The 14,175-nt window shown below is 33.1% G+C and overlaps 1 protein-coding gene across 1 annotated transcript in view; it reads right to left on the bottom strand.

Annotated features, from left to right (window-relative positions):
• Positions 1–1,070: 1,070 nt before the first annotated feature.
• VPS37A (VPS37A subunit of ESCRT-I) overlaps positions 1,071–14,175 on the bottom strand; it is a 31,994-nt gene continuing 18,889 nt past the window's right edge. Inside the window, 11 exon segments of the mRNA XM_033104451.1 lie at positions 1,071–1,669; positions 3,273–3,353; positions 4,363–4,506; positions 8,250–8,318; positions 8,392–8,438; positions 8,441–8,449; positions 8,530–8,608; positions 8,610–8,658; positions 11,706–11,739; positions 11,742–11,775; positions 13,276–13,501. Coding sequence (XP_032960342.1) covers positions 3,273–3,353; positions 4,363–4,506; positions 8,250–8,318; positions 8,392–8,438; positions 8,441–8,449; positions 8,530–8,608; positions 8,610–8,658; positions 11,706–11,739; positions 11,742–11,775; positions 13,276–13,501 — 772 coding nt within the window. The 3' untranslated portion in view covers positions 1,071–1,669.

The raw sequence follows: 14,175 nt of genomic DNA, 5'->3' as shown, positions 1-14,175 counted from the left end.
TAGTGGGTGCTTAATAAAATTAAATCAAATGAATTAATATCATTTTAGAATGGCTGTGGTCTCCTGGTGTCTTGTTCTGGGCTCTGCGTGGTTTCTAAGAAACCTGCCCGATTATTTTCAAAAGACTGGGACTATTATGTTCTCCACTGCAGTGATTGCTGAGAGAACTGAAGCTCTGCTGGCCAGTGCAGTATGGAAAGGTTTCTGAATATCCAGAAGACTCTGCCACAAATTTGAAACACTTACCTCAGTTATGTGTAAATCTGGAATAATAATACCTTCCTCGTCTGGTCATTTTGAAGATTAAACAGCATGCCCTTAGCACAGGGCCAGGAAGACAGGTGATTAATAAAGAATAATTTCTTTATTCAAACTACATCTTCATAGTCCATGTGGATACTTACCCTTCCATAAACATAGACTAAGTATTAAGTACTGTATTTCAAGTCTAGGAAAATAATTTTCTTTTTCCTAAAGCTCTATTGCAAAAAACATAAGTGAACAGAAGAATGACGAAAAGGCAAAACTATACTCTAAGCTGGTATTTAGAATGACAATCATATTGCAAAGAAGTTTAAACAAAAATATACATTAGGTTGTTTTGTGATTTAGATACTGCCTTACCAAGCCTCAGGTATCGAGATCAAGATTTTCTCTTTGATTAACTTTTACAGCTATCCATAAAATGTATTCTGCAACATGGAAAAAAAGCAAACTGCTGAACATAGTACAAGTTAAAGAGAAAATTAAACACTCAACTTCCTAATAATCAAATATTAATTTTATTACTATAAGCTTTTTCTCTTATGAAAAATTAACTCACGGTATAGGTCAGAAATTCTGTCGACATTTTTTATGTCTCGATTTACTATTTATTAACAAGATTGTCTTAACATTAGTAATTTAGAGAGCAAATCCTTCTCCAACCATAAGATACATAAAAAAATTAGCATGAATGTTTATGTTGCCCTAGTTTAAGTGAAAGGCAATTTTTTTCTAATAGGTAAAATATTTATATACCTGTATTGCTTCTTAAATGCACCTTTCATTTAAAAAACAAAACAACAATATATAAGAGCAGCTGGTTTATTCTTTTGATTTATTGTACATATTAAAAGTTACTTCTTGAGATGGCACATTGGCAGGTTTGGTGTTTCCTGACACTAGGATATTTAAAACAAATGTTTTTAAAAATTTGATCATCCAGAAAGAAACAGGAGAATAAGAGTCTTTCTATAGTTGAAAACAGTAATTTTCAAAAAGGTTGAGGAAAAATCTAAACGAAACCATTCTTGATAAAGAAATGAGGCAGTTTCAAATTAAAAATACTAATTTAAATGAAGTAATTTTATAAAATATTAAAACTAGCTAAAATTACATGCATAGGTATTTAATCAATAAGAGAGGAATAGCAGAACTTAAATATGATAGAATTTATCAATAATAAATAAACATTTTTAGTGCAAATAGTACAGAAAAATTTCTCAAAGCCAAGATCATAGCAATCATTCTAATCTGTACAAAATCAGTCTCAGTTCTGTACACAATCTATATAGTGTATCTATAAATTCAGCTACTGTGATGAAATGCCAATATGCAAATCATAAGTATAAATGTGCTTAGTTTTGTGTCCCATTCCTCTCTTGGCAGTTCTTGTCTTCAGGAAAATCTGGAAAGAAAAGAAAATTTAAAAAACCTAAGATTTGATTTAAGATGATAAATTTTCAAAGCTTTACATTCTCTTCCCATTAAGATTTGCCTATAAAGATAACTTGACCACGGAGGAAAAATAGGGAAAGGATTCTAGCATGTTCATATAAATAAGCAATTATTCAGTGCTCACTTTCTTCTCAAGCTGTGAGAAATGCACACTTGATATTAAAAACCAAGATATAAAACAATTCAATGATGGCACTAAGTGAAGGACAACTAGACTGAGAGAAAGGGTAGATGAAAGGGAGATGAGCATTGCCTGTCATTTCTCTCCCTGGAGCGGCTCCCCCTTTCATGGAAACTCCCGTACCCCTCTCTCAAAGTCCACTCCTTCAGCCCAGTCGAGTGGGCAGAGGACCACATGACACCAATCTCCAGGCCAAACTGCTGAGGTCAGGATGGACACCACCCATCCCGGGCCAGTCTCTTTTTCAAAGATTTGTAGTGACACCCTTATCAGTGTCCACTGGCTGCTTGTGAACTGTCGTATGATCAGGCCTGTGAGCAGCAATGATTGAAGTACGTGCAAGGGTAGCAAAGAAAGGCTCTCTGAAGAGCAAGTGAGAAAGCACTTGAGAGCGAGAGACAGAAAAGAACAGAGATGCAGAAATGAGAAACAATCAGCTTTGGAAAGGGTATGAGAAAGAGGAGCTGCTTTGGTTATTATGGCCTCCAGTCCTGTTTTTGCTCAGGTGACTGAGCTGTACCGGCTTGTATTTGGCTCTATAATGTATCCCAGCATCATCCAGTAACACGGCTGTCACATAAACTGGGGCTGGGAAGCATTTCTTGCAACCAAATCATTCCCTGAACCTGACAGATGGAGAGGAAAAGGGTGTCTTAAGATCAGATAAAAGCATGAACAAAGACATGGTGTAGAAAAAAAAAGTATGACAATGTGAGACAACACAAGGGAAAAATGGAAAATTAAAGTGGATGATCTCAAATGCAGTGTGTCAGATTATAGAAGGCTGAAAACCAGAGAGAGAAATTTGACATTGATACTGTCATTGCTAGGGGCTCACTATGGGTTCTAGAACAGGGAAATTGTATCCCAGGGTGGTATTTTAGAGACATTATTCTGGCAGTGATGTGCAGGAAGGAGAAACCCTTAAGTCAGGGTACTGACCGGCCAAAAAATTATTGGAATAATTCGGGTGTGAGACGGAAAAGAGACAGACTGGGAGTTCATCTTAAAGGAAGAAATGACAAAGGAGACTACTGAGGAAAATGTCAACTAAGTGGTATGGTATACTCCACACACCAGCTAAGAGAAAGGACTAATTATAGTTTACAACAATACATAAGCAGTTATCAAATGTTCACAAGAACATTTAAGCCAACATCATACTGAGAAAATATCCAGATTTCTATTGGCTATATGCTTATGTATTACATACATTATGCTTAATATATAACGCAAGCTATGCTGTGTGATACATCACAACAGCTGTGATGACAGCGCTTAAAGCAGCTGGGCAGGCACTGGTAAGCACACTTCAGTGAAAGAATAGCAATGCACTAGCCTTAAGACTGAATCCTTTTGGAGTACAATTTACCTACAGTGGAGCAGGAAACTGGCTGTGCGCTGTTATCACCTGCTGAAGTTTCTCTTCCTTGGCTCTTCTACAGTGGCAAATCTAGGAGATAATTTAAAATACCAGTCACTTCTCCAACAATTTGACCACTACTTCCTACATTATGACAGAATTCTAAATAAGATTCTTTTAATCTGTTGACGCTATTGAAGTTTTGAATGTTCAAGGCAGTTCAGAATTTAATAATCAAAAAAAAAAAATTTAACTTTGTTTGGAAGACAACCTTTACCTGTAAACTTCCAAAATGTAAAAATAACTCTGATCCTTTACATCAGTTCTGATTATGTAATATCAAATATCTGTGTTTTTAAAATATGAAAATAAATTCTACCATTGTTAACCAGGAAGCTTAACAAAAGCTTGAAGGTACAGTTATATAGTCCCAAAGAACAACAGATGAAAACTCAATGCCCTACTAGTTCATATGCCTGAACTTCAAGGAAAGTTGAAGTTTTTTCTCCTGTGGAAAATGGGGATAATGAAATCAATCTCACCTTCCTTAACAGGTTATGCATATATATATATGTAGCACATATGTTTTACAAAGTTTGGTAACAAAAAGTTATATTTAAAACATGATGTTTCAGAGAAATTAAATATTTAGGACTCTATCAAAGGGGAAACTACTAAGCAGATGTTTTATTTTTCTTTAAATAGAAATATCATAACAAACTATTCCAGAATGTCTTAATATAAAACAAAATTTCATACTATACACTAGTCTCTTTTAAAATAACTTGTGAAACAGGTTATTCAGGAGTGTATTATAACCATTAAGACTAGACTTACTCTGATTTACTAACTTTACTAAAGAATGATACATTAATTTCTGAAACAGAACTGGTATTTGATTTACCTGCTTGTGTACTCACAACAAGCAGGTTTAAAGTGATAGTAGCATGTTGCTATCACTCGCATAGAGGCTCTTCAGTTTCCTCTCATGGTCTGTGAGGAACTCCAGTTCAGTAATGTGTTAGCATTTTTTTACTCATGAATATACTTAACTTGATAATAGCTATCACTTGTACTCAACGGAAGAGTATTTACATACTGTTCTCTTTTCCATGAAGCTACTGAGAAAATCATCTATTTCAGTTTTTCCCTCTAAGAAATCTTCAGCAATATTATCAGATTCTTCCTCAGCTTCATGTGCAGCTACTTTCAATCTTGCCTGTAGGGCACTCGCACTACAGCTCTGAAAAAGAAAATCAAGTACTGTATTAGTTTATAATCCTCAGAAAAACTCCTTGGAGAGAAAGAAAATGAGGCAGAGGTAGGGAGAAGCAATTCATACTATGCCTTACATAGCCTTTTTTTGAGGAAATCTGCTACCACCCAGGTCCTCAGCTTTTGGAAATAGGGGTGGATACCTAACACAAAAGAAAGCAATCCATTGGCTACAAACTATTACATGAGAGCAACTGAGCAAATCATTGTCCTCTCCTGGGGATTCAGGAATCAGATCATTGTGGTAGGCACCCTCTACTGCCTGGTATTCCTGCTTTTGTGTAATCTCTCCCCTTGAGTGTGGGCTATATCTAAGGACTTGATTCTAACAAACAGAATATGACAAAAGTGACAGGACTAAATTTAACCAAAGAGGTGAAAGACTTGTACACTGAAAACAACAAAACAATGCAAGAAATTGAAGACATAAATAAGGGGAAAGACATCCCATGTTCATAGATTGAAAGACTTAATATTGTTAAGAAAACTACCAAAAATGATCTACAGAGTTAATTAAATCCCTATCAAAATCTCCATGGCTTTTTTTGCAGAAATAGAAAAACCCATCTTAAAATTCATATGTAATCTCAAGAGACCCCAAATAGCCAAAACAATCTTGAAAAAGAAGAAACAAAATTGGAGGTTTCATACGGATTTCAAAACTTACTACATAGCTACAGTAATCAAAACAGTGTGGTACTGGCAATAAGAAGAGACATATAGATAAAAGGAATAGTGAGCTTAGAAATATACCTTCACATATATGGTCAAATATTTTCAAAATGTGTGCCAAGACTATTCAAAGGGGGAAAGAACAGTCTTCCACAACCAGTGATGGAAAAACTGGATAGCCACATGCAGAATAAAGCTGAACCCTTATCTTACCTCACATACAAAAATTAACTCAAAATGGATCAAAGAACTAAACGTAGAAACTAAAGCTGTTTTTAATAATAGTCATCCTAGTGGGTGTTAGATGGTATCTCACTGTCATACATCACACACAGAAGTATAGGAACGCACCATTTTCTTATCACCCTTGCCAACGATGGTTATCTATTTTTACAAGTTTGGCTCACACAGATGATGTAATTCTGCTCTTTTTTTAGTATTATTATTATTATTAGGTTGAGCATCTTTTCAAATGTTTCCATTTACTTAGTCATTAAATATTTATTGAGTATCTACTATGTGCCAACCACTAGACCAAGTTCTGGGTATGAGTACGGTGGGAAAACAAAACAGAAGAGGATCCTGCACTCATGGCACCGATAGTCTAGTGAAGTCGTTTCCAGACTTCAGAGTATAGAAGATCCATTACCTGCAGAGATTCTGAGTGAGCACATCTAGAGAAGAGTCTAGGAATCAAGGTTGTTTTTAAGGATTTCAAGAATCACTTCGAGCAATTCTTATATAAATGGTCCAGGGAAACAGAATAACTGTTGCATCCAAATATTTATTGGATGTTCATATTTCTCCTTTTGTGGATTTCCTGTTCTTTCCTTTGCCTATTTGTAAGGGCTCTTTATGAACCACTGGCATTATTAATATTTGTCATATATGCTACATATATTTGTTCCCTGTTCTTCACTTTTGATTTTATGATTTTCAGGACATACAAGTTTTAAATTTACATGTAGCTTTGAAATATATCAATTTTTTTTACACTTCTATCGTATCATGCTTAGAATGGATTTTCCCACCATAATCTTAAAAAAAGAAAAAACAATCCTAGGAGACAGTTGCCTTTCATAACTTTATGGTTTCTATTTAAATCTTTCTGCGTGTGGTATGATATAACATCTTTTTTTTCTAAATGGACTGCCAATTATGTAATTTATTTAAATCCTCAGTTTTTTCTAACTAATTACTCACATAAACGAGTGTTTCTGAACTGCATGGTCTGTTCCATAGAATTATTTTTCTCTTCCTAAAAATTATTGTTTAAATAATGTTTTTACAGTATATTTTGTTACTGGGAAAGGGAGGTCATCTTCATTGTTTCTTTTTGTTCAAGCTCTTCTGACTACTTTTACCCATTTAGTCTTTCGAAAGAACTTTAGCATAAATCTGTCAAAATTAAAAAAAAATACTCTTGGGATTTTGATTGGAAATATATTAAAATTTTAAGTTATTTTGGGAAGAATGAAATTGTAATACTATATCTTTCAGCCCATGACTATTCTATGTTGCTCCATTTACTCAGGTCTTCTTTTGTCATTCAGTAAAGTTTCTACTTATTCGTGGTTCACTTCCCCCCCCCCCCCCCCCTCCCCCCCCATTCCCCCCCCCCCCCCCCCCCCCCCCCCCACCCCCCTGTCTAAGTATTTTTCATTTTTTTTGTTGCTATTGTTGAGTTTTTTTTTCTCTACTTCATTTTGCACTGGCAGTTGTTGCAATCTAGGGGATAACTTTCTCAATTTGCTAGGATTTTTGCTTGTTTGTTTGTTTTTTATTAACAACTGTTTCATCTTTTATTTTACATTACACCTTTTCTTTTTCCTGTCTTGTTACAGTGGCCAGAACCTCCCAAGCAATGTTAAATAGCAGTGATACTAGGGCATCACTCTCTTATTCCTAACATTAATGGGATCTGGAAATGTTTAGTCATTAAGTGTGCTGTTTGCTGTTAGTTTCTAGCTTATTTTTTCATCAAATTAAGGAACTGATTTCTATCTTAATTTAGTAAGAGTTTGTATAAAGAATGATGTTGATTATTGTGAAGTTTCTTCAGCATTTACTATGCTCTTATGTGCATCTAAGAGTAGTTCAGTTGATTCTTAGATTTTCTAGTTAAGAGGGTGAGAGGACTGCTTACATTTGACTCCTGACTCTGATAATACTTATTTAATATTCGTGTGCCTCAGTTTGCTCATCTATAAAACAGAAAAATAGTAAGACATACCTCAGAGGATTTTGAGAAAATAATGGGCAACATATATAAACAGCCTAGTGTAATGTAAAACACATAATTGCTCAATGTTAACTATTATTCTCATTTCTTTTATTCTAAAGGATGAACATATCTGAAATCATTATAAATTTATATTCTCTTTTACCATTTTTATCCTGTTGTTGTTTTATTTCTACCTTATGTTTTATCACATTGGCTTTACCTTTCAGAATTCCTGATTTAAAGGAAATAGAATATTGTTAATTATGATGCTGGTTACTGATATGAAATATAAAGATTATATCTTCTATTCTCTTTCATTTTTAAAGATTTATTTCTTTCAAAATATGAGTTGACTTTTATAAAATGCTTTTGATTTTTTTTATATAACTAGATTTCTAGCATAAAATCTATTATTTGTGGTGAATTATACTTTATATTTTTTATATGTTTTTCAATTGCTCACTTTTCATTTAAGGTATCTATACATAAGCTTACAAGTTACTATAAATGTTAAAGTTTTGTGTTGTTAGATTTTATTGCAAGAGTTAAACTGGCTTTACAATAACTTTCCCAGAAAAGTTATATATGGAACTTTTAATATTTGTTTTGAAACTAAATATGCTCTTGCATGAGCACAAATGACTTATAATGCCTTAATAACTGAGAGCTGTTCATCTGCATTTAAAGGTATCATGCCTTATAAAGTCAGACACCTAATAAATGCTTTCTGATACGAATAATGAAAGTAAGAATGTGGCTCATGCACATTAAGATTAAAAATTCTAAGGTAAAGGAAAAGAACTACATAATCTTACCTCACTAAGTTCATGCTGCCTTTGCATCTTCTTTTCAAAAGTAGATTTCATTTGAGTAAGTAATTCATACTAGAAGAGAAAATTAAAATGGTGTTTTATTCTATTTTTAAATTATATGGATTTCTTCAAAATGATAACTCACCTTATCTAAAACAGTTTGCCTTTTGGCTTCCAAGCTGGGCTCCAAAGGAGATTTTTTCCTGTAAGATAAATTTCTGGTTTATTTCTAGGTAAAGATCACATTTTTTGTAGGAAATGTAAGAAGTAAGGGAAGACATACTTGCCAGCTCCTCAATGCTTTTTACTAAGTCATCTTTGTCAGTAATAATTTGTTTCAGTTGAGGCAATGTAAGAAACTGTTTCTAGTAATAGCTCCTCTTGTTCATTCATATCTGTCAGTTGTGACACACTAGAAACACAACAGAAAAAAATATGTTAATGAATATCAGTAATCTAGTTTTTGTCCATTGTAAGTATTCATGATTTTTCAGTTTTAGTCAACTGATAGGGTTCTAAATAATTTTTGAAGTAACTATTTTTATATGTATACATACAAGAAGCCAAAGTATAAACTTAAAAGCAAATGAAACATCAACTACAATGGAACAAAGTAGTCTGAATGTAGAGTCAAATCACTGTAGGACTATGAAGACGAGGGTTCACGAACAGCCACCACAACTTCCCAATTTTAACCTCTGTGCCTACTTAGCTAATAGGTATGTGGCTGTCATAATAAAAGATATGCATGAGTATATGTGTATGCGTATAAGCACAGGAGGCTAAATCAAAAGCAAAATCAATATTCATAAGATGAAAAAGACAACTGGATGGATAGAATAGGGATGGAAGCTAAACCTTCCTGAACATATCTTTTAGTTTTGATTACAGATCCACATAAAAGTATTATATGATTGAAAAATAAAATTAAAGAAAAAAGCAGTTTCTAAAATTCAAAGCAAATGGAATAAATGAACCTTTTTTTTTTAAAGTTACATTATCACTCAGAAAAGTATTATTTGAAGAGATTTTAAAAATAGTATTTGGCTATTTTATCTGGTGTGATATAGACTAACAACAAAAGAAGTGTAAAAAACAAACAAAAAACCTCCAAATAAACAATATCTTATCCTACATTCAATAATAATAGTAGTAGTAGTAGTAGTAATAATAATAATAATAATGATAATGGAATCGTTATTTAGAAAAACAACAGCTTTCAGAGAAAGGGGAAAGAAATGTTTATGATAAATCCATGGTATCTTTGTTTGGACAGAAACGACATAGAGGTCAATTCGAAGAGTTTCTTATTGACTATAGATGGGACTGTTTAAGCATCAAAAAGAATAATGACTGCAATGGACTGAACCAATCAGATACCTATATTTTTAAAATGTTTGCATTCTTAATACAAAAACAACTACAAAATACAAACAGAACCTTTTGGAGATTGCCTGTGCATCAACTCATGATTCTGAAAATTGATAAATAAAGAGAAAAAAAAATCAAGCACTTATCTTGCCTTTTCTGTATAAAGTATATTTCAATAAAACTAAATAGTTCATTTAGGAAAAGTTCATCATAGAATTCTGGCAGTAGGAAATCACATTTGCAATCCTTAATGAAATAAATGATTTCAGGTATTTCAACATGTTTCAATCTTAATGTCACTAAAACTAGGACACCATTGCTGCCTTATGTGATTATAACAGGAAGTTTGCCCTAATTGTAATGTAAGTATTGCCAAAAGATTTAAACCTAAATATTTTTCAATATTGAGATATAATTGATATATAACATTGGGTAAGTTTAAGGTGTACAAGGCAATGATTTGAGAAAGTTGAACCTAAATCTCATTAAAACTCTAGATGTAGCCAACAGTAGAAGGAAATATGGGAAACAGAGGATATCTTCAATGGTACCACAGAATGCAATCAGGCAAAAACAGAATATGGGAAATTCTTTAGGATAAATAACTTATTTCTTCAATAAATATGTAATAATACATGTGCATAATTTACATGTATTATATATGTGTTGTGTTATGTATATATGTATGTGTGTATAAATGTGTTTAGGAATACGTATATGTGTATATATACATATATGTTAATAAATTTGGGGGGAAATGGTGCACAAAAGAAACATCAGAGATACAGTTTTCAAATGCAATAGTGAGACCTTGTTTTGAATCCTGATTCACATAAACTACCAACAAAAACATTAAGACCTTGGGGAAATGAGATAATATTAGAGAATTTTAGCATTAATTTTGTTAGGTATGATGATGTGGATTGGGGTTATGGTAAAGAAAAAGTCCTTACCTGATGGAGAAATTTAGTGAAGAACTTAGGGATGAAATGATGTAATATGTGGGATTTGGTTTAAAATAATCCTGACCCATACCCATACTTTCCGAAAAAAAGCTGGAAGGGTATATGAAGCAAGACAAAGAAGTTCACCTTTTTGCATTTTTGATATTTTCATAGTAATTTTTTTTTAAAGAAAGGAAGGAAAAAAAGAGAATCCTTTACAACATGGAAATAAATAATACAACCAATGCCATGAGGTTGTTGCAAGCATTGCAATGCATATAAACTCTTAACATGTATGTGATATATTGTAAAGACATTAATTATTATTAGAAGAAAATAATAAATCACTATTTCCTAAAAATGACTGTAAAACATTGGGTCAAATAAAGCTAAATTTTTATTTTATTAACTATAAGGTTTCTCACGAGAATTTTTTTGGTTGTATATCATGGTGGCATATATTCTAAAGACAAAAAAAACTGAAAATGTTTTTAAATTACATTCAGTAGGCTTAGTAATAACAGCTTTACGAGTATTGGAAACTTTCAATCGGGTATAAAGGATGCAATGCACAAGTTGAGTGGCCACAAAACATGTTTGTTTTTTTTCAAGGAGCACCTAAAAAGAACAGTGTTCTACAAAAAATGGTACCTTAAACTTGATATTACAAACATATTTCCTATAAATTTGAATACAATTTGGCTCTGTAAAAACACCTTGCTATATTACTTTGTGAAAACTTTAACCTATTTCTCTATGTACAAACTTCTATCTACTAAAGGAACAATGACAAAGTCTAAAATCGTCCACCATGTATTTTGAAATCTCCAGAGATATTGTGTTCAGAAATAATTTTCACAAGACTATAAGCCACACAACAGAAAGAACATTGTTATCCTGGTAATTATTATATCATTCCCAGCATCTACAAGAATCCCTGGATAAATACTAGTCACTCAATAAATAGAATCCACATGACATAAAACTAATTAGATTTATAAACTTCCCCACAAGACAACCACAATTTCGGAGTAGTAGAAGATTTAAAGAATATTTTGTTTAATATGGATGTGAAAATGATGATCTGGTTTGTAATTACAATAAACAGACAATGAGTACCAACATTATTCTCCAAGTTTTTTACCTTAGTTCTGAGAGTTCTGGGAATGCATCAGGACATCTGGCATCTTGTAACCAAAACCATTTTGGCTTATCTAAAAGAGTTTGAATGGTATGAAATTTCAGCCATCTTTTTGCTCCTTTTTTCTTATAAAAGTAATTTTTAATGTACTATATCCCATAACTGTTTTCATTATCACAACTTTATCTTCGTAATTTATACTGTCCTTACTCACCACTCCTTCTTGACTCTATTTTTTTTTTTTCCAGTGTACCTTTATACATCAAGGGTTTCTTTCTTCTTTCTCTCTCTCTCTCTCCCTCCCTCCCTTCCTCCCTTCCTTCTTTTTCTCTCTCTTTTTTTTTTTTTTTTGTGGGGATCATGTGAATACCTGTGAATACCTTAGCTCTCTTGAGCAAGTACATAACTATAGGACAAATCTCTTAAGTGTATCTGTGACAAGTGTGGAGAATTATCTGTGTGGATTTCATTGATATAAATACATTTATCTCAAGTGAAAGAATAGTATAGAAAAACATTAAGTTGGCAAACGTCTGAATAGTTACATAATTAAGTTCAACGTGACAGTAGGGCAGATAAGGAAGAGTATCCATCATTTGAATACAGATGACTTTTTAAAATTGAAGATCCATGAAAAGGTCTCTTGTAATTTTGTTTATACTATTAATTGTAGTTTGCTCATAATACTCATTAATGCAATAGTGAAAAATTTTGGAAAAAAAAAGTCCACTTGGGTCTATATTCTAAATTATTACAAACATTAAAATTACTAAAGTTGGATACAATGAGTTTTGTTGAGTATTACTATAGGTGATACTAAGGATTAAAATGAAGGTTTTTAAATCCCTTTATATGTTTTATGCACAAATATTAATCTATGCCTCAGTAATATCCCACAGGGCAACAGTTACCAGCTTAATTAAGGAATGTACAATTTTAAAACCAAGGGACACTTGAAGCCCTTAGCATGCTGTAGCAGACCCTCCACAATCTTTCTCCTGCATAAGCACTTCTTGTGCTTGTGCCTAAATCCTATGAAAACCAGACAGATCTTTTATAGGCAGTTTCACAAATGTGCCATCCGGTTTATGCCTCCACCCCTTTGTCGATGCTGTTGCCTCTTCCACAGAATGCTTTATCCTGGCAAATTCATTAGCATCTATCAAAATCTGACCTCAGGCATAAATTCACTCATTCATTCTTCTGCCTCATTTAACTGAGCCCCTATGGTTTGAAGCACTAAGGATAAAGTGGTGAAAAAAACAGGATCACATTTTTTCCAAAGGCATCCCGTTCTAGTTCCACCTTGGTCCCTGACAGCATTGACCATTCCCTCAGCTGTGTCTTCACCATAACTCCAAACTATTTCTTTTACTCTATTGAAGTTCCTTATTTACAATTATTTGGTTATAGGGTGGTCACCTCTCTGAGTTTGTTACTTGAGTTGAAGATGTGATTTAATCTTTTTATCTTTTGTGCCTAACTTAGTGGCTGCCACAAGGAGACATATAAGTGTTTGTTAAATGAATGAATGCTTCAAGGGTACAAAATACAGATAACTGAAGATACCAACCGGTGCTGAAGTGTCTGTTGTGGGAACAGGTAACGGCAAATTTGAAAGGATGCCAAATGAAGGAGCAGCGGGTTTGGTGGTTGTATAACTTGTCGTTGTAGAAGAAACAGTGTCCGCAACAGATAAAGAGCTGATAGCCCTGTTAGCTTCTTGGGAGGGATACGGAGGAAGAAATGGAAAACCCTGAGAAGCATAAGGAGGAATCCCACCTGGGGTACTGTATAGGCTAAAGAAAGAGAGAGAGAAATATTAGATTAACATTTAGAGGTAAATTTGTAAAGTTATTCCTAAATTGTTCTAAATAACAATGGTCGTATGTTATAAATGTAATCTATTTATGGCAGGTGTCACTTATAATTATGTAACTGAATTAATATTACATAAATTGATAAAACATTAACCCCCAAAAAGAAAATTTTGGTTTTCGTGAAAAATGTTTTAGAAAACATACAATTCAACTTGTCAGTAGAAGAGAACAGAGGCCATATTTATGTTTTGAGCATTCCACTGGCATCAATCAGTACCTTCATTAAGGGAATGGAGAATAACATTTAATACAGAAAATGTAGTTACGTGATAGTTGCTCAGTAGCTTCCACTATATTTGGATAAGTAATTCACCTGATAAACAGTTCAAAGTCATGGTTATGAAGTTACTCACTGAACTCAGAAGAATGGAGAACACAAGAATGGAGGAAAACTTTACCAAAGGAATAGAAAATATAAGAAAGTACCAAACAGAAGTCACACAACTGAAGAATACGGTAATTTAACTGGAAAATAAATTAGAGAGATTCAAAAGCTGACTAGGTGAAGCAGAAGGAAGGATCAGTGAACTCTAAGACTGGGTAGTTGAAGTAACTATTTTATAATAGAAGCAAAATTATAAAAGTCCTAAAAG

Source organism: Rhinolophus ferrumequinum, chromosome 4, assembly GCF_004115265.2.
Source record: "Rhinolophus ferrumequinum isolate MPI-CBG mRhiFer1 chromosome 4, mRhiFer1_v1.p, whole genome shotgun sequence".
NCBI classification, from domain to species: Eukaryota; Metazoa; Chordata; class Mammalia; order Chiroptera; family Rhinolophidae; genus Rhinolophus; species Rhinolophus ferrumequinum.
The sequence above is the reverse complement of the archived record's forward strand: the minus strand, read 5'-3'. Positions and strand labels throughout refer to the sequence as shown.